At 25.4% G+C, this 19,817-nt stretch overlaps 1 protein-coding gene across 1 annotated transcript in view; it reads right to left on the reverse strand.

Moving 5' to 3' along the window:
- Positions 1–3,325: 3,325 nt before the first annotated feature.
- Positions 3,326–19,817, reverse strand: part of LOC117170073 (nuclear receptor subfamily 2 group E member 1-like) — a 22,271-nt gene continuing 5,779 nt past the window's right edge. The window contains exons 3-7 of the mRNA XM_033356595.1: positions 16,285–16,470; positions 11,495–11,617; positions 11,265–11,419; positions 7,074–7,320; positions 3,326–3,555 (exon numbers count right to left, since the gene is read on the reverse strand). Of these exons, the coding sequence (XP_033212486.1) occupies positions 3,326–3,555; positions 7,074–7,320; positions 11,265–11,419; positions 11,495–11,617; positions 16,285–16,470 (941 nt within the window). The remainder of the gene's footprint in view (positions 3,556–7,073; positions 7,321–11,264; positions 11,420–11,494; positions 11,618–16,284; positions 16,471–19,817) is intronic.

The following is a 19,817-nucleotide window of genomic DNA, read 5'->3' on the forward strand; positions in this document are numbered from 1 at the left end:
TTTCAAAATTCCACCGAATTTTCAAGAACTTTAAACAGTTTCAAGACATTTTCAAATATTTCAATGAATTTGAAATATTTTTGGATATTTTTAAAAATGCCAAGGATTTTTCAAGAGATTTAAAATATTTTAAGGTACTTGAAAAAATGCCAAGTAACGTTTATTTTGTTTCAAAAACTGAAAGGGATTTCAATGAATTGTACAGAATTCTAAAACATTCGGTCGAGGGTTGAGAAAAAATTATTCTTGTTAATAAATCAATAAGTATTAAATAATAGTAATAATAATATAAAAATAATAATATATAATAATAAATAATAATTATAAATAATAATCAATTCTATTAAAAATATTTTTGTGATCTTTATAATATAATTTAAGGAATTTTCAGTTTATATTTTTTATTTCAAGAACAAATTTGATAATGCACAATCCCATTCATAATTCGAGAGAAATAACTTAATAATTAATCTTAAATAGAATAACTAAAACTAAGTTTTTATATTTCACCTTTGGAATCTCAGTTTCCTTCAGCTTAAATATAATTTTTATACAATAAAAATATTTCTATAAATTTGTAAGTAAATAAATTAAATAAGCTTTGTACAGTTGAAATGACTATTATAAATATGACTATTATAAAATGACTATTATAAATAATTAATAATCAGAGCTACTACAATTTTAGTCATTTTTAAAGATTAAGTCACTATAATCACTTTTTTAAATAAAAATATCACTTTAGTCACTTGAATCTTTCAATAAATTAACCTATTTCTGAACTATCTGGATATTTTAAAAGATTCTAAGAAACTTTTAATAGATTTCAATATTTTAAGAAAATCAAAAGAGATTTTAGGGTATTTTTATAAAATCAGATAAAATTTGAATAGATTTCAATAATTTGAAGGGATTCCAAAAGATTCAAAAGATTGTAGGGTATGTTTAAAAATGTCAAGGAATTTTCAAGAATTTAAAAAAGTTTTAAAGGATATTGAAGATTTTAGTGAATTTTAAAATCAGATTAAAACACTCCAAGGAATTTTGAATAAGTTTCAATAATTTGAAGGAGTTCCAAATTTTTTTAGAAATATTGAAGTATTTGTTTTTTAAATTCCAAGGAATTTTCAAGAGGTATGAGCAATTTCAAGGCATTTCAAGAGATTTTTAAGATTTTCGGGAATTTTTAGAATTCCAAGAAATTTTTAAGAGGTTACAAAAGGATTCGAAGGAATTTTTAATAGATTTCAATGATTTTAATGAAGTCCAAAAAATTTGATAGATTTTAGGGTATTTCTTTAGTTCTAAGGAATTTTTTCAAGAGGCTTGAAATTTCAAGAGATTTAAAAATATTTGAAAGAATGTGAAGTATTTTAAGGGTTTTAACAGATTTCAAGGAATTTCTAATAGGTTTCAATAATTTAATTAAATTTAATTAATTAAACATAGAATTCAAGAATTTTAAATAAATACAAAATATTTTAAGGTACTTTTAACAAATTTCAAAACATTTTCAGGAGACTTAAAAAATTTCGACAGATTTCAACGGATATAAAATATTTACGGTATTTAAAAATATTCCAAGGAATCATTAATAGATTTCAATAATATGAAGAAATTTCAAAAGATTTAAAAGATTTTAAATTCTTTTATAATTTGTAAGACGCTTACAAATTTTCAAGGCATTTAAAAAAAATTTCTTATGATCTGAAATATTTTTGGATGATTTTAAGATATTTTCAAGAGCTTTTAAAATTTTCAACATATTTTAAAAGATGGAAATAATTTAGCATATTTTAAAAGATTCCAAGGAATTTTCTCATTAATTGGAGTAATTAGAAGATATTCCAAAAGACTTTAAAGATTTTAGGTAATAAAAATTCTTTTGAATAATTTCAAAATTTCTAAAAAAAATTCAAGAGCTTTAAATATTTTGGAAATGTTTTAAAATATTTCAAAAGGATTTAAAATATTTTAGAGTATTTTTGACAAGTTTTAAAATACTTCAAAAGATTGAAAATATTTTCAGGTATTTAGAAAGATTCCAATGGGGTTTTTTAAAAATTAATTTGAGCAATTAGAAGCAATTTCAAAATATTTGAAAGATTTCATTTTTTTATTTAACTTTATTTTTTTAAATTTTAACGTATTTTCAAGAGCTTTTAAAATTTTAAGGAAATTTCAAAAGTTTGAAAATATTTTCAGGTATTTTGAAAGATTCAAAGGAATGTTTTTTAATATTTTGAGCAATTAGAAGTGATTCCAAATTATTTGAATGATTTCAGTGCATTTTAAACCATTATAATAATTTGAAAAATTCCAAAAAAATTATAATAATTTAAAAAATTCCAACAAAATTTTAATATATATATATATATATTTTTAATTTCAACGTATTTTCCAGAGCTTTTAAAACTTCCAAACAATTTAAAAAAATTAGAAAATATTGTCGGGTATTTTGAAATCTTTCAAGGATTTTTTTTTATTTATTTGAGTAAATAGAAGCGTTTTTAAAGGATTTAAAATATTTTTAATATGTTAGATATTTTCTCAATGATTTTCTTGGATTTTTAATATATTTTAATGGATTTCAAAGAATTTATTTCATTTCATTTATTCATTTATTTCATTTGGAATTCGCCCTGAATTCATACTAATTTACACTGAATTCTTTTGACGTCTTTGTAAATTTCAACGAATTCTCCTCATTTTCCTCAAATTCCTCTAATTTCACTCCAATTTTCCTGAAATCAAGGAATTTTTTTGGATTTTTTCATTTTTTCAATTTATTTCAATTCTTTTGAATTTAACTTGGATTTTTCTTTTGAGAATTTTATAAAAAAATAATATTTTTAATAAATAAAATAAATTTAATATTTATCAAATGATGTATAAATAAATTTATAATAATAATTTTATTATTGATTTTTTTATATTTATTTTCCTATATTTTAGTCATACTTTTAGTCATACTTTTGGTCACACTTTTAGTCACTTTTTTCAAATAAATTACTACTTATGATGTGGCAGCTCTGAGAACTAATATTTAATAATAAAAAAATAAGAAATAAATGTAAAATTGTTTGATTCCATTCATAAAAGATTCTATATTAAAAATGTTATAAGATTCGAATTTTGATTTTTAGATATCAGTGGTCAGGGAAAATGAAAAAAATATTCAGTGGAAAAATAGGGAATTTTCAAAATGAAGTTTTTGGCGGTCACCCTCTTAATGTAGATTTGACAGCAGAAAGTTTAAATGTGAACTATTTCTTTGTGTAATATGAAAAGTTCTTTTTTTTTAAATTTGTTTAACATTTTTTTTTTAATTTGGCCGTGATGTGCGAACCATATCTTCGAGTAACCTTTCGACACTGACATCACCAACAGTCGGTTTAAAGAGCAATTCGTGCAGAGTACTTCGATAAAGGGCTCGAGCAGGTGGTAAAAGAAGTAGCAGTTGGCCTACTCTACCGGCACCTCGATCGCAAAGTACGGCAACTGTTTGCTCTTGCAATGCGGTAACTCTAGCTGCTTCACAGAGTCCTCGAGATTCTGAAAAAATCAATACGAAACGTGTCAAATTAAAAAAAAAAACGTCCAGAATTTTCCAAAAGAAAATTAACCGCGGAATTATTAATTAACTAACTTTTATTTTATTATATAATATATACTTTATTATTTCATTATTTATTTATTTTAATTAACTAATTATTTATAAAAGAAATTTAATTGAGAATGAAATCCAATTTTAAATCCTGTTTAACGTCTAACAATAAAATTAATGTGCAGAATTCCTGAAAATAAGACCAAAAGTCCAACGACCAAATTTGGACCACCACCAGAAAATATCCTATTAAAATTTGAAAACGAAAAATAAAGAAGAACACATTTTTCTTCTAAAAAGTAGGAAGAAAAATGAAGTGTTTTTCTTTATTTGTTTTTTTTTCTTCCAAATTTCAATAGCAAGATTTTATGATGGTTGCCCAAATATGGTCGTTCGATTGATGGTTATTATTTTGAGCAATTTTGCACATTAACTAATTATTAAAAAAAAAAAAAGAATCTCGTTCTCCTCTGCAGCTTAGTGGGTTACCGGCAAGCCGCAAACCTGGGTTCGAATCTCAGTGGAGCTAAAGAGGCATTTTTTTACGTAAACTATTTTTATTTAAAAAATTTGATTTAAAACATTAAAAATGTCATTCTACTGTCGCAAAAAAACCTATAAATTAACGTAATTAATAAAACTAGTGTTTGGCACGTTACCAGTAAAAACTACAAATTTAGTAATTCTATACAGAATTTTACATTCATAATTTGAAAACTGTTTTTCGAATTTTTAACAACTTATATGTATTTTCAAACAAAAATGGAATAGTTTAAGTTTCAGTTAAAAAATTAATTTTTTACCAAAAAACACATTTTCTACAAATAGTTTAATTTCAAACCAAAAAGATGAATTTTCAACCTACAATATTAATTTTCTACGATAAAGGATTCATTTTGAATCAAGAAGACACATTATTAACAAAGAGCACATTTTCAAATACAATTGAAATAGTTACATTTTCAGTTAAATTTTTGAAATAAAAAGGACGAATTTTAAACTAGACATATTAATTTTAAAATCAAATAATTATAAAAAAGATCAATTCAAATTCAAAAACGTAACAGATAAATTTTCATTACAAAAAAAAATTAATTTCCACATAATAGAAGATTTTTCAGCCAAAAATATTAATTTTTTATCAATATGGATGAATTTTTGACAAAATACATAAATGCTCAACCAAAAATGGAATTGTTGAATTTTCAAAAAAAAAAGATGAATTTTCATCATAATAGTTTCGTTTAAAAAGAAAGATATGAATTTGCAACTAAAATGATGAATCATCAAATTAAAATAATAAATTTTTAACCAAGAAGACGCATTAGTAACAAAGGACATACATTTTCGAATAAAATCGAAATAGTTTAATTATCAGTTGAAAAAATGAATGTTCGAAAAAAAATAATTTTCAACCAAGAAGATTAATTTTCTAACTAATTAAATTTCCATAAAAAAATTTCAACTAAAGAGATGATTTTTTAAAGTAGGAAATTGAACTTTTAACAAAATAATCTAATTTTCAATCAAACAATACAATTTTTCACCCAATAAAAGAGTTTTCAACCCAGAATATTAATTTTCTACCAACAGACGAATTTTAAAGCAAAAATCGAATAGTTAAATTTTCAGTGATGAATTTCAAATGATGAATCAGCAACTAAAAAATGAATTTTCAACGAAGAGACAAAGTATCCATAAAGTATATACATTTGTAAAAAAATTGAAATAAATTAAATTTTCAGTTAAAAATATTAATTTTGAACATCTACAAAAATAGAACTTTACGAAATAATATCATTTTTCACCCGAAAACAAATTTTCAGCAAATAATATTAATTTTCTACCAACACAGACGGATTTTCCACAAAATTCATGAATTTGCGACCAATAATGGGATAGTTTAATTTTTAGTTCAAAAAATTTAATTTTTAACGAAAAAGACCAAATTTCTACAAATAGTTGAATTTGCAGCAAAAGGGATGAATTTTTAATTATCAACAAGGTACATACATTTTCAAACCAAATTGAAATAATTAAAATTTTAATAAAATCGTGAATTTTCACCAACAAAAAAAAAAGAATTTTTAACAAAATAATATCCTTTTTTATCTAAAACAAAAATTGTTATTCAAGAAAATTAATTTTATAACAAAGAACATGAATTTTCAACAAAATACATGGATTTTCACTGAAAAATGAAATAGTTTACCTTTCAGTTTAAAAAAATCATTTGTAACAAAAAAGAAAAAGTTAATTTTCGAAAACAAAAATTAATTTCCGATTAAAAAGATAAATCTTCAATTCACAATATCAAATTTTTACAAAAAAATGAATTTTCAACAGACCAGTGACGTTTTCAGTAATGAAAATTAATTTTCAACTAAAATAATAAATCTTCAACAACAAAAACGAGTTTTCAAAAAAATATTTCAAGTTTCAAATAAAGATGAATATTCAACCAAGAAGATTAATTTTCTAACGAAAAAGGACAAATTTTCAAGAAAATCTATTAATTTTGATCCAACAAGTTACATAATAAAAATTTGTTTCCACAAAAAACGAATTTTCAACCAAGGAGATAATTTTCTAACTAAAATAATGAATCTTTAACTAGAAAAAAGTAAACTTTTATAACGTAATTCTAATTTCAACAAAGTAGTTCAATTTTAAATGAAAAGAAAGGTGAATTTGAAACAAAACAGGTAAATCCTCAACCAAAATAGAATAATTTTTAACCAAACAGTTGCAGGTTTAACACAAAAATTTGAAGTTCCTACAAAAATAGATGAATTTTTAACCAAATTTAAATTTCCAGCCAAAAAGATTAATTTTCTCCAAAAACGGATACATTTTAACAACTTAGTTCATTTCTTAATGAACTAGCTCCATTTGTATCCAGACGAAAGATTTCTCAACCAAGAAGAATCATTTTTCATCATGAAATATTTTTTATTCATTCAACAATCAAGTTTTTCGAAATAAATAAAGATTTCTAATTAAATAAGATTGAAGCCTAAAATCGTGTAATTTGTAACATTTTTCAAGATTTTGAAACATCTATTAAATTAAACGAATAAAAGGACCATTAAAGTCTCCTAATTTATCAGTTGCTTTCATTCAAATTTATGAACGTTTAGAATTTTCAAGTTCACTTAAATCGAAAAAAAACATTCGCTTACTCCAAACGTAAAAATTCAGGGCCGCTTGAACCATTTCTTACTGGGAACTCAAATTCTAGGAAAGACTTAAATGGGATTTATTTAAATGGAATTTACTTAAATGCGAGTCGCTTTAATGGGAGCTATTTAGATGGAAGTTACTTAAATGGGATTTACTACAATAGGAGATACTTAGATGGAAGTTACTTAAATGGGATTCCCAGTTTATTACCAGAAATTCAAAATTTCGAATTATTCTTAAAAAAGTGAACAAAATTATTTTAAATTTCGAAAATAAGACGAACCTCCTTTGAAGAGTACTATAGCTTTCAAACAAGCAAACTCAGAATGATCAATTCTCAGCATTGCACATCTTGCCAGCAATTCTTTGAGCCTTCTAGTTTCATCAATGAGAATTTGTTTTCTGTCTGCTGGAAAATCAACTGGAATTAATGCAGATTCTTCGACTGGAAAATTCCATTGAGCAGCCGTAAGAACAAATAATTCGCTCCAGGATTCCTCGATCAGTATTGCCTGGTCTCTATATGATAGCTGAAAAAAAAAAATAAAAAAATATATCAGATATATGAAAAGACAACCTTGAACCGGGGTTAAGAGGTCATCTACAAAATACGTTACCAATGTTATACATATTTACCCCCCCCCCCCCCCCCCCCCCCCCCCCCCCCCCCCCCCCGCTCCACCGGAAAAGCAAAATAGCCCAAAATTCTATGCAAATATAGGGAAGACGTTGATTTTTCAAGAAAATAGAGTAAAATAATGGAGGAATAAATTCTTTTAGATAAAATTGATGAAAATAGAATATTGAATGGTCTATGAAACACTTTAAATTTTCAAGATTTCGAGTCGAAATACCTACTGAATGTTTAACAGACAAGACTAATTTTAGAATCAAAAAGACGAATTTTCAACAATATACTTGAATTTTCTTTCAAATAGTTGAATCTTCAATTTATAAAGGATGAATTTTTAAACAAAAATAGAATAGTGCAATCTCCAGATGGAAAAATTAATTTTTATTTACAAATAAACCAAGTTACAAAGGAAAAAAATAATAATTAAATCAAAGAGGTGAATCTTGATAATTGTTAACAGACTAATTCAACTTTCAAACAAGTAGTTGAATTTTCAAATAAAAAAGATGCATTTTTAAGCAGATAGTTAAACTTTCGAACACTAAGATAAATTTTTCAGATAGAAGATTAATTTTGTACCATAAAACACGAACTTGCAACAAAATGGTTCAATATTAAAGTCAAAAAGACGAATTACTTTTTAAAAAATACTTTAATTTTTAACCAAATCATTAAATTTAAACAAAAAATATAAAATTTTAACAAACAAGTTATTTTCAACCAAATAATTCAATTTTATTACCAAATTGTTGAATCCTCAACCAACCCAGATTAGTTGATACCCAAGAAGTTGCATTTTTAACCGAATAGGATGATTTTTTTAAACAGAAGATAAATTTGTTAAAAATTTAATAGTTAGATTTTTAATGAATGAAGTGAATCTTACAAAAACATGAATTTTAAACAAACTAATTTAAGTTTCAACCTAGTATTTGAATTTTCAACAAAATACATTACTTTTTAACAATGTTGTCCAATTTTGATGACAAAAGCACAAATCATCTATAAAACGGTTGAACTTTTAACTAAACAATATAATAAGAATATGAAAGGAAAAAATATAGTGATAAAGTTAAATTTTCATAAAAATAGTTTAAATTTTTAGTATTTGATTTTCTACCGTGATCTTGAATTCTGAAACAAAGCAGATTATTCTAGAACCATAAAGTTTCATTTTTAACCAAAAAGGAAGAACTTTAAACCGGAAATAATTATTTTCGACGAAAAAATACCAATTTTCCACCAAAGACAAGAATTTCCCTAGAAAAGATCAATTTCCAACGAAAAATGGAATAGTTGCATTGTCAGTTAAAAATATTAAATCTAAAAAAAAAACCAATTTTCAACTAAAATGACAAATCTTAAAAAAAATAAATTCTCAAGAAAAGTTCAACTTTCAATCAAGAATGATGAATTTTCAACCATGAACTTTTCAATCCACAAAAAGATGAATTTTTTATCCAAAGTGACGAATTTTCAAACAAAAAAAGTACATTTTTAACAAAATAGTGGTATTTTAAACAAGAGTTTAATTTTTAACCTAATAGTAGAATTTTCAAGCAAATGGTCAAATTTTTAAAGAAAAAAGTTTGAACATTAACCAAAAACAGCTGCATTTTTAACCAAATAATTAAATTTGTAAGAAAATAGTTGAATCGTCATTTAAAATTATGAATCTTAAAAGAAAATTCATTTTTCGATAAAGAAGTTCAACTTTCAACTAATGAGTTAAATTTTTAATACAAAATAATTAACTGCAACTACAAACAGCTGCACTTTTAAAAAATTATTCGAATCTTCGAGTCAAAAAGGCGAATTATTTATAGAAGGCACTTGAAATTTCAATCTAAAAGGATGAGTTTTCTACCTAAAAAGACGAACTTTAAAAAAGTGGTTAAATTTTAAGTAAAATTATTAAATTTTCAGCCAGGAACCTTTCGATCCGAAAAGTATAAATTTTTGAATTCTTAATCCAAAAAGACGAATTTTCAACAAACCAGTTGAATTCTTGAAGAAAAAGGTGATTTTTTAACAAGACAGTTGAATTTTGAATAAAAGAGGTTAATTTGTAACCAGAGTTAAATTTTTGAACTAAAAAGATGAATTTTTAACAAAACAGTTGCATTTTCATCAAAATAATAGAAATTTGCAACCAAATAGTAGAGTTTGTAAACAAACTAAATGAATTCCAAACCAAAAATATAATAGAAGACTTTTCAACTCTCAATTACCGAATTTTTTTGTTGGGTTCTGCTAATTAAGTTCGCATTTCAGCGAAAAACCGATAAAAGTAGGAGGAAACAAAGAAAAAGAAAAGAATTCTTTAAAATTTATTATCAGGGAATGTACTGAATGTTATCTAAGTTCAAACCGCTATACATACTTCTACAGACCCTGCCCCCTCACCCTCTGTTAAAAACCGTAGAACTTTCAGTGTGCTCCCCCCCCCCCCTCCAGATTGGTAACGTAGTTTTTGGAAGACCTCAAGTGGTGCATATCTCGGGAATTCCCTAAATTCTGTATTTAAAATGTGATACTGCTTCTTTGGGATTTGCACGTCCGAATCTAGAATGTATTAAATTAAAAAAAAAGAGTTTGTTTAGATTAGGTGAAACATTTAGTTAGTTTAAGTAAAACTTTTAGTTACTTTGTATAAACCCAGCGGGTACGAAATTTAAAGACGTTTTTAGGACGTAAGGTTTAAAAGACGTTTCTAGAACATTAAAAAAAAACCCAGTAGGCAAAAATATTAAAGATGTCCTAGAGACGTCTTTGGGACATCCCTAAGACGTCTTTTATAAAATGTCTTTTGAACATCCTAGTGATGCTCTTAAAACGTCTAATGTTAGTGTGAAAGATGTCCTGAGAACGTTCGTGTCTTTAGATCATCCTTAGGACATTGGACGTCTTAGAGACGTTGATTGGGCTGACATAGGACGTCCCAGAAACGTCCCAAGGACGTTCTTGGGATTGTCATAGTTTTGTGCCTACTGGGAACGTTATAAGCCAAGCCAAAAAACGTTTGAATAACGTCAAATGATCTAAATACGTCATAAAAACGTCTCTGAAACATTGTATGTTTTTAGAAAGTTTTTTGGCCTGACTTGGGACGTTTCTAGAACGTTCTAAAAACGTCTTGGGACATTCAGGCCCACTGGGAACTCTTCTCGTAGATCAGTAATTTTGACCAAGTTGTTAAATTCGAGAATTTATCATTTTTGACAGATTAGTATAGGAATTTAAGAAAGTTGCATTATCCACTTTTTCGTCTGGTATAGCGAAAATAGCTATCCTTGAAATCAGGATAATCCTTTTGGCGGTCAAACTTGTTATTCCCTAACGTTTCTTGATATTTCAATTTAATTAACGCCTACAATTGAAACACCTCTAAATTATTATTACCCTGACACAAACTCTATTTAATTTTAACATTGGCGTGCATTTTAAGTGGTAAAGCTCTTTATAAATGTCTAAAGTAAATCTCAACTATCACTGCTCCCGATTAGACTGTCGCCATTTTATATGAACGTTCCCATAATCAGTGACCAGTGAAATGATCAGTCATCAGTGATGCCAACCCACCTTTTCAAATGCGCATGTACCAGAAAGCGCGGGTCAATTTAAAATGATAAAATATGCACTCGTAATATTCCATTAATAATACATTATTTTTAAGGAATTTGCTATTTATAAGCTACAATTTTTTTATCGTGAAGTTTTACAATTGTTATGAGCAAGTATTTATATTTTTCACATGCGCCAACTAGCCTCAGTTGACGGTATTTAATTGTCAATAAAAACGAAAAAAATTTTAATTATTTTTTTTTTGTTCACACTTACTTGAAGGAAGGAAGAAATACTTCTGGGCCATTTAACTGCTAAGAATAGTAACTTCGCTGCAAGCTCGTAGACATTTTCAGTTGGTAACATGGATAAACTCGGAATTGCATTTTCAGGTATCGTCGATCCCAAGATTGGAGGTACAAGACGCGTTACTGGATCCATTAAAGTTACTATTAAAATATTATTTAAATTAAATTAGAATGTCCGAATATTAATAAATTAAATACACTCACGTTTTTTCAGGTCCATTCGATCTTCAACTTTTCCAGCTTCCTCTGAACTTGTAACTTCATCTTCTTTGGCTGCTGGTGCCAAATGTTCTGTTGATGTTCGTGGCAAGAAGTGAGTTGCTGTCGAAAAACGTAACAGGTCATTCGAATCTGAAATAAAATTTTAAATAATTTTTAATCAGTGATTGAATATCATTGAAATTAGAAATCCACTTTAATCAAAAACATATTTAATTCTTTACAAATAATAGCTTGTATTTTACATCTTAAATTTTTTTACATTGTTTCTTGAGCTTATAGATTTGAAAGCTTTAGAATAGGGTGATAACTTTATAAAACAAGACAAAATATGAATTAAGTCGAGCATAAACCTACAAATGTTCTGTTGTTACGTTTTTATGTCGAAATGAGGTCCTCTTTTGATTTTAAAGTATTAACAAAATTATTTTCGAAAAAAGTGAGGCTATATAATTTTAAAAAGAAGCATGAAGAAATGAGCAAAAATATTAATTAAAATTGTATTTTTTTATTCAAAAATAATTAGCCCAGAATAACTAAAATAAAAACTAATTGAATTTCAAAATATTCATAATTTTCCATTATTTATAATTATATAATATTAAAAAAAAACAACTTGTAGTTGAAATTGTAAACTTTTTTTAATTTGCAGAAAACAAAAATGAGCTCCAGCAAAATTCTGTATGATCACAGTAATTTATAAGTATAAGCCTGAAAATTTAAATATTTTGGATGAAAATTAACACTTTCATTAAAAAAAACATATTTCTGTAGTGAAAATTAAATTGCTTTGTAAACAATTATTTTTTTCGTTTTAAAAATTCAAATGTTTGGGTTAAATTGAATTATGTTGTCGAAAATTTTTCTTATTGGGTTAAAAATGGAACAGTTCTGTAGAAAATTTTACGATTTGTTTAAAGATTAACTTTTTAACATTGAAATTTCATATTTTTGGGGTAAGGATTAAAGTATTTTGTAGAAAATTCATCTTCTTGGATTAAAAATTTCACTATTTAATAGAAAATACAACTATTTGATTGAAAAATATCTTTTTTATGTTTAAAATTTCTATTTTTGGGTTCAAAATGAATTTTCTTTCTACAATTTAATTTTTATTTGCTTGGAAGTTCATGTTATTCGGTAGAGGATACAAATATTTTGAAAAAATTTGTATTTTTGGGTTACAAATTCAAACGTTGTGATTGAAAATGAACTTTTTTGTTTAAAACTTATTTTTGTATTAAAAATTAATTTTGTTCTGGTAAAAAAATAATTTTTTTGGGTTTAAATACGGTTATTTGTTTGAAAATTAACTTTCCTGTAGAAAATGCCTGTTTTCGGTTTGAAAATTCAATTGTTTTGTTAAAAATTTCTCTTTTTGACTTAAAAATTCAAAAGCTTGGTAAACAATTCAATTATTGAGTTGTAAATTCAACTATTTGATTGAGAATTAACTTTTATTATTGAAAATTAGTATTTTTGGGTTGAAAATTGAATTGTTTTGTAAAAAATTTGATTTTTTTTTAGAATATTCATTTTTATTTTTTTGATGATTTAAATATTTTGTTAAAAATTTAAATTTTGGGTTATAAATTAATAAACTTAGGTCAAACATGTAATTTTCTCTTGGAAATTCCAAAATTAGATGTAGATGTAGATAATTCCTCTTTATGGCTCCAAAAATTAAGAACTTGGTAGAAAATGCAACTACTTGGCTGAAAATTAACTTTTTTCTTGAAAAATCAATTGTTTTGTTAAAAATTATGTTTCGTTTGTTTCAAAATTCATCTCATTTGCTTGAAATTGAATTATTTTGTTGAAAATTTATATTTTCGGGTTTTTAATTCTACTGGTTTATAGATAACTTCTCTTTTTAACATAATAATTCAAAAATCTGATAAAAAACCCAATTATTCGGTTGAAAACTCAACTATTTGGTTTAAAATTCATATTTTTTTATAAAAAATTCAATTGTTTCGCAGAAAATTCGATTTTGTTTTGTTTGAAAATTCATCCTATTCTGTTGACGAATCAAATTAAAATTTTTCTATTGTGAAATATAATTGTTTTTTTAATTGTATTTAATTTTTTGTTAGGAATTTATGTTTTTTTTTTTGTTAAAAATTCAACTCTTCGGGGGAATGTCGAACTACATTGTTCAAAATTCACTTTTTTTTGATTGAGGACTCTTCAATATTTTATCTGAAAATTCATCTCTTCGGTTTAAAAATTAAAATTTAATTACATTTTTGGCTAAAAATGGATCTTTTTTAGTTGAAAATTCGACGATTTTTCGTGGAAATTAAACATTTTTTTTTTGGTCATACGATCAGTTTCGAAATGTTGTTAATTGCCACAGAAAGTTATTATTTTGCAATGCACATCCGACGTTGGAATTATCTGATCTAAGTCAATCAGAAAAAAGTTGATTTTTCAATAACAAAATTTTTTTATTTAAGAGAGAAAAACATGTCAACTAATTTGTTCAATTTTCAAGTCAAAAAGTCAATTCTTATCAAAAAATGTGAAATTTGATATTATATACAAACAATATTTTAAACTTAATTGAAAATAATTGCATACAATTGCAAACTTATTTGCATTTTCTACCCGGAAATATAAATTTGCAATCAAGTAGTTAAATTTTCAGTTAAAAAATTTAATTTGAATAAAAAAGACGAATTTTCAAGAAAGTAGTTCAATTTTCAACCAAACAGATTAAATCAAGAATTCTTACCGTAAAATGTAAAAGTTGATATTTCGAACAGAAAAGATTTTAATTTTAATTACAAAACGGTTGAATTTTCTACCAAATAGTTGAATTTTCAAGCCAAAAATGTGAATTTTCTACGAGATGTTGAATGTATTGAAAAAGGAAGAGTCTCAAAAAATACTTGAAGCTTCCATTAAAAAAGATATATTTTTAACCTAAAATAAAATAGTTAAATTTTTATTCAAATAAATTCACTTTTAATTTGAAAACAATTTTTCAACAAAACAGGCAAATTTTTAAGCCGAAAAAAAGAATTTTCTATAAAATAGTTTAATTATGTACTACATTATTGAATTTTCGAGCAAAAAATCTAATTTTCAACAATTTAGTTAAATTTTCAACAGAAAAGCTTATTTAAAAAAAATAGTTGCATTTTCAGTTAAAAAAATGAAATTTTCGATAAAGTAGTTCAATTTTTAACAAAAAATATAAATGGTGATATTTTACCCCCAAAAAATTTAATTTTACCTACAAAACAGTTGAATTTTCCACCAAAATAATGGAATTCTACAAAATAGTTGAATTCTCAACATGAAAATATGAATTTTCAATAAGAAAAAGCTCATTTTCAACTATTCACTTGAATTTTCAACCAAAGACAATAAATTAAGAATTTTTAACAAAAAATGTTAAAGTTGAATTTTCTACTAAAATGATAGAATTTTTCACCCAAAAAGAAAAATTTTCAACAAAACAGTTGAATTTTGAAGCCAAAGGAGGAATGTTTTAAAACATTTAAACTTTCCACCCGAAAATATGAATTTTTAACCAAAAAAGAATTGAATAAATATTTAGAAGGTGTTTTTTATATTTCTTGAGTAAAAGGATACAGCTTAGAGTACGGTGTGTATACAGTAGGGTGATCCAAAAATGCATGGCAAAAGTTTTTTGCGTGCTAGAGGGCACCGACTCCCCCCCCCCATTTTATTCAAAATCTGAAAAAAGAAATTCCCTCATTTTTTATTTTTATTTTCTTTTATTTTAACAGGTGCCGGTTTTTATTTGAAGTTTCCCATGTAAACTACCTGAAAATTACCCTTAAAAGTACCCTTAAATGTGGAATAATTTTTTTTTTTAATTCGTACCCCCCCCCCTAAAAATTATTACTATTAGTCTAGTGGAATATTTATTAACATTGGTTCATTAATGTTTGATTATTTAAACCAATGGAATTTTTTTAACAATATATTTTTTAAGTTCGTTTTTTTCCTTAAAAATTATTACTATTGGTCTAGTGGAATATTTATTAACATTAGTCCGTTAATTTTAAACTGTTTAAACAAGTGGAAAACTTCAAGTCAAAACCGGCATCTGTTAAAATCGAAAAAAATATGCAATTTATTTTTTCGGATTTGGAATGAAATTGGGCGGATTGTTGCGCTCTAAAGAAAAAAGCGTTTTTGAATCACCCTAGTATCTAGTTTCGAAAATAATTTTTTCTAATTGTTTTGTGTATTTTCGAACATAGATAAAGTCGGGGTGCACACTAGAGTTAACTTCCCAGTGGGCACAAAATTTGGCGACGTCTTTACGACATCGTTACGACATCTTTAACACATCTTTACGACATCCTATGTCCATTTCGTTTCGGTGTCTTTGCGATATCGTAAAGACATCGTCAGATTATACAACTTATTTACGATATCGTAAAGACACTTTAACGACATTAACATAGGATGTCGTAAAGTTGTCGTAAAAATGTCGTAACGATGTCGTAAAGACGTCGCTGAACTTTGTGCCCACTGGGTTTTCTTCTAGAGGAAACCTCCCTATACTGGATAATCATTAATAAAGAGCACAAATAAAAAGAAAATAATCAGTTTTAATGTTAATTCATGAAAATTTATAGTGTCTTTAATACTAATTTAATTAAATTAATTATTTCTCATATATTTGTTTTTTTTAAATTAATGATTATTCAGTGTAGGTTGCATTGTCCACTGTAGCGAGGTTGCCCCCGTAATTTAATTTCTGATGTATTGATGAATCGACTTACCAACACTGGGGCTAAAAGTTGGCACGGCGGGCTTGAAAGAAAAAAAGGCTGGATACAAAAGTGGATGATAAGGGGCGCTTCCAGGATGATAAACGTGGGGAACTCCCTGGTAGAGTGCTGATGGAGTTCTTCTTGCTGCTGCCACCAAGGATGACGTGCTTCTTGGCGCTCTTTCATGTTGCACGGCTGAAAATGACATTTCCTTCGAAATCTTTTAACGAAATATCCCTCCCACCCGAATCTTAAGAGCTACTTTTAGCGAGCATTTTCTAAATTACTCACTTCATGTATTTGACAATATCATACCTCTCAAAGTTCAAAATCTATATGAAATATTTCCCCAAAAATATTTCACAATGTAAAACCCGCTTAACATTTCCTTTTTGATCCACTTTGTCAAACCAATTATGAAAAATTAATTACTTCTGCAATCTATAGTGGACAATTACGAATTAAAAATAATAATATATTAAAAATGATTAATTGGATTTAATTAATAGTTGAGACAATATAAGTTTTCATCAATTAAAATTAAAATAATTTGTTTTTCTTTCATTTGTATTCTTAATTAATGATTATCCACTGTGTCCTGATTTATCACAACATGTACGGACTTTTTTTCACTCTTCTGATTTTAATCACTGTTCTGATTTCTTATTTTTTGTACTATGTTTTGATTTTTCATGCCCGAAAATGAAAATTCGCGTTTTTAATTGCACGGATTTAAATTTTCCGCACAATTCAAACACTGGAATTGTGCGGAATTTTACTGGTATATAAAATGAAAAGAAAATATCGAATGTACTAGAAAATTTGAAGTTCTGGATAATAATTAAAATAATTAACATATTGTACAGATTGTAATCAATTATTGAAATAAAAATATTGAACTCGAAAATGTTATTTATTTAATTTATAAGCTTAGGGAATCAATAAATAATTTTATCATTTTGTTTAAAATTTAACTTTGTTAAAAATTAATTTGGTTGTTGTTGTTGATTTATCATTTTAATTTAAACGCCTTTTTTGTTTAATAATTAAAGTATTTTGTGAGAAATTCGTTGTTAATTGATTGACAATTACTTTTTAAACGAAAAATGTAATTATTCCAGTTTTGGTTAAAAATGTATCTTTTTGTTGAAAATGCACGCATTTTGTTAAAAATTAATTTCTTTAGTAACATTTTAAAATATTTTGTTGAAAATTCATTTTTTTGTTCATAAACATTAATTTATATGTGAAAATATAACTATTTCATTTTTGGTTAAAAATTAATTTATTTTAGTTGAACTTTTTTGTTTGTTTGAAAATGTATCTTTCTGGTCGAAAATTAAACTCTTTGCTTCAAAATTAATTTTTTTAAATTGAAGCTTGAAGAATAATAATTATAATTTAAACCCATTTTTTGTTGTAAAGTTGATGAAAAAGAATAATATTATAAAAAATAACCAAAAATTTGATTTTGTTCATTTGTACCTAAATTTGCAGAAAAAAGTGTTTCTCATTGCTTTTCTGATGTGGTTTTTAATAAACTAAAGAAAATTTCGTAGATATTTCTTAGTCTGAAACAACATTTTTTTTCTGTTTTTATACAAGATTTATAAAATTTCATTTTCACAGGGTTCATAAAAAATAGAACAAATTTTCCACTTGAAACTTAGAAAAAATTAAATGAAAAACAAGCTTCTTTAAAAATATACTGCGAAGAAACAAAATAATAATAATAATAATAATAATAATAATAATGTGACTAAAAATAAAAGAGTGGGGCGGAAATATTTAACATTAAATTTATATGAGCTCAAATTATTAGTTATATATATAGATATAGATATATTTTTTTAAAATTCTATTTTATATTTTTAGTCAGATTATTATCATTTTTATTATTATATTATCATTATTTCAAGCCATATTTTCAGATCAAATTATTTTGTACCTTTGTAATTTATTATGCTAAGAGCTTCTTTTTTAAAAAACTTATTGTAAAAGCAAGAATAATTTTTAGAAAACAAACTTATATGAAAATGTAGTTAAAAAAATAATGTACAAAAAAAATTTGTCCTTTCCGTTTGCAAATTCATTTATTTTTGTAGAAATTTAATCTTTTTCAGTGAAAAATGAAAAAAATATTATTACTGTAAAAATTTATTTATTTTGTTGAAAATTCGTCTTTTTGGTTAAATTCAACTGGCTCTAATGTAAAACTAAAATTTTTGGTTGAAATATGAACAATTACATTTTTACATCATTAATTTTTTATAGTGAAAATTTGTATTACTTTATTGAAAATTTAACTTTTCGCTTGTAAATATAATTTTTAGTATGAAAACTGAACATTTTGTATGAAATTGGATGAAATATTGTCTTTCTTGGTGGAATAATTTTGTTTGGTTGAAAATGCAACTCTTGTTGAAAATTCGCTTTTCCGATTTGCCGACATTTTATTTTTTTTTCGTTTACTTCAACGGTGTTTTTTTAAAAATGAAAATCTTTTTTTGGTTGAAATATCAACTGCTACATTATTTTTGGAGAATTCATCCTTTAAGTTGAAAATTCAACTCTTTGGTTAAAAGTTGAACTGCTTTCTTAAAAATACATTTTGTTCTTGTTGAAGATCTAAAATTTTTGTGGACAATTCTTCTCTTTAGTTGAAAATTGAACAATTTTTATGAAAATTAGTTTTTTGTTGAATAATAATTTGATTAAATAAACACTTAATTACTTGGTTGAGAATGAACCTAATTGGTTAAAATTGGATGTTTTTTGTTTAAAATGTGTATTTTTTAGTAGCAAATTAATCTTCTTGGTTAAAAATTCATCTTTTCGGTTGAAAATTTGATTGTTTGAAAATTTAACTGTGTTTTAGGAATATTGACTTTTCAGTTTGGAAAATCAACATTATACATTTTTTATCTTTCTTGACTGAAATATTTGTTTTGGTTAAAAATTCAACTCTTTGGTTGAAAGTTAAACTGCTCTCTTAAAAATTATATTTTTTGTTATAGACTCATAATTTTAGTGGAAAATTCATCTCTTTTGTTGAAAATTAAAGCAGTGTGGTAATTTTATTTGTTTGTTAAAAATGATTCTTTTTAAGTAAAAATTTAATTAATTTGTTGAATAGTCATTTGCTGGTCTTGAAAACTTGAAGAATTTGGTAGAAAATTCAACTGTCTTGAAAAATCTTGAAAATAAGTTTTTTTTTAAAAATAAAAATGTCGCTATTCGATTTTCAGTTGATAGTAAATCAATTTTGGTTTCAAAATTCAGATAACGAAAGGGGCCTTTGGTTCCAAATTCCTGAAAAAATTTTCCACACACAAAATATTGTTTAAATTAATAATTTGAAAATTTTCAATCCACTTGCTGAATAGTGATAAAGGGGGAGGGTCGGTAAGGCCGGTTTTTGGCCTAATTTATTTTTGGGTACCAAAAAATCTGAAAAAATCATGGTAGTATCTTATAAGTATCCCGAGTCGATTGCACGCTAAACGGACTACCCTCCACCCCCAGCCACCCCACCCCCCTAC

This window comes from Belonocnema kinseyi, chromosome 3 (assembly GCF_010883055.1).
Source record: "Belonocnema kinseyi isolate 2016_QV_RU_SX_M_011 chromosome 3, B_treatae_v1, whole genome shotgun sequence".
NCBI classification, from domain to species: Eukaryota; Metazoa; Arthropoda; class Insecta; order Hymenoptera; family Cynipidae; genus Belonocnema; species Belonocnema kinseyi.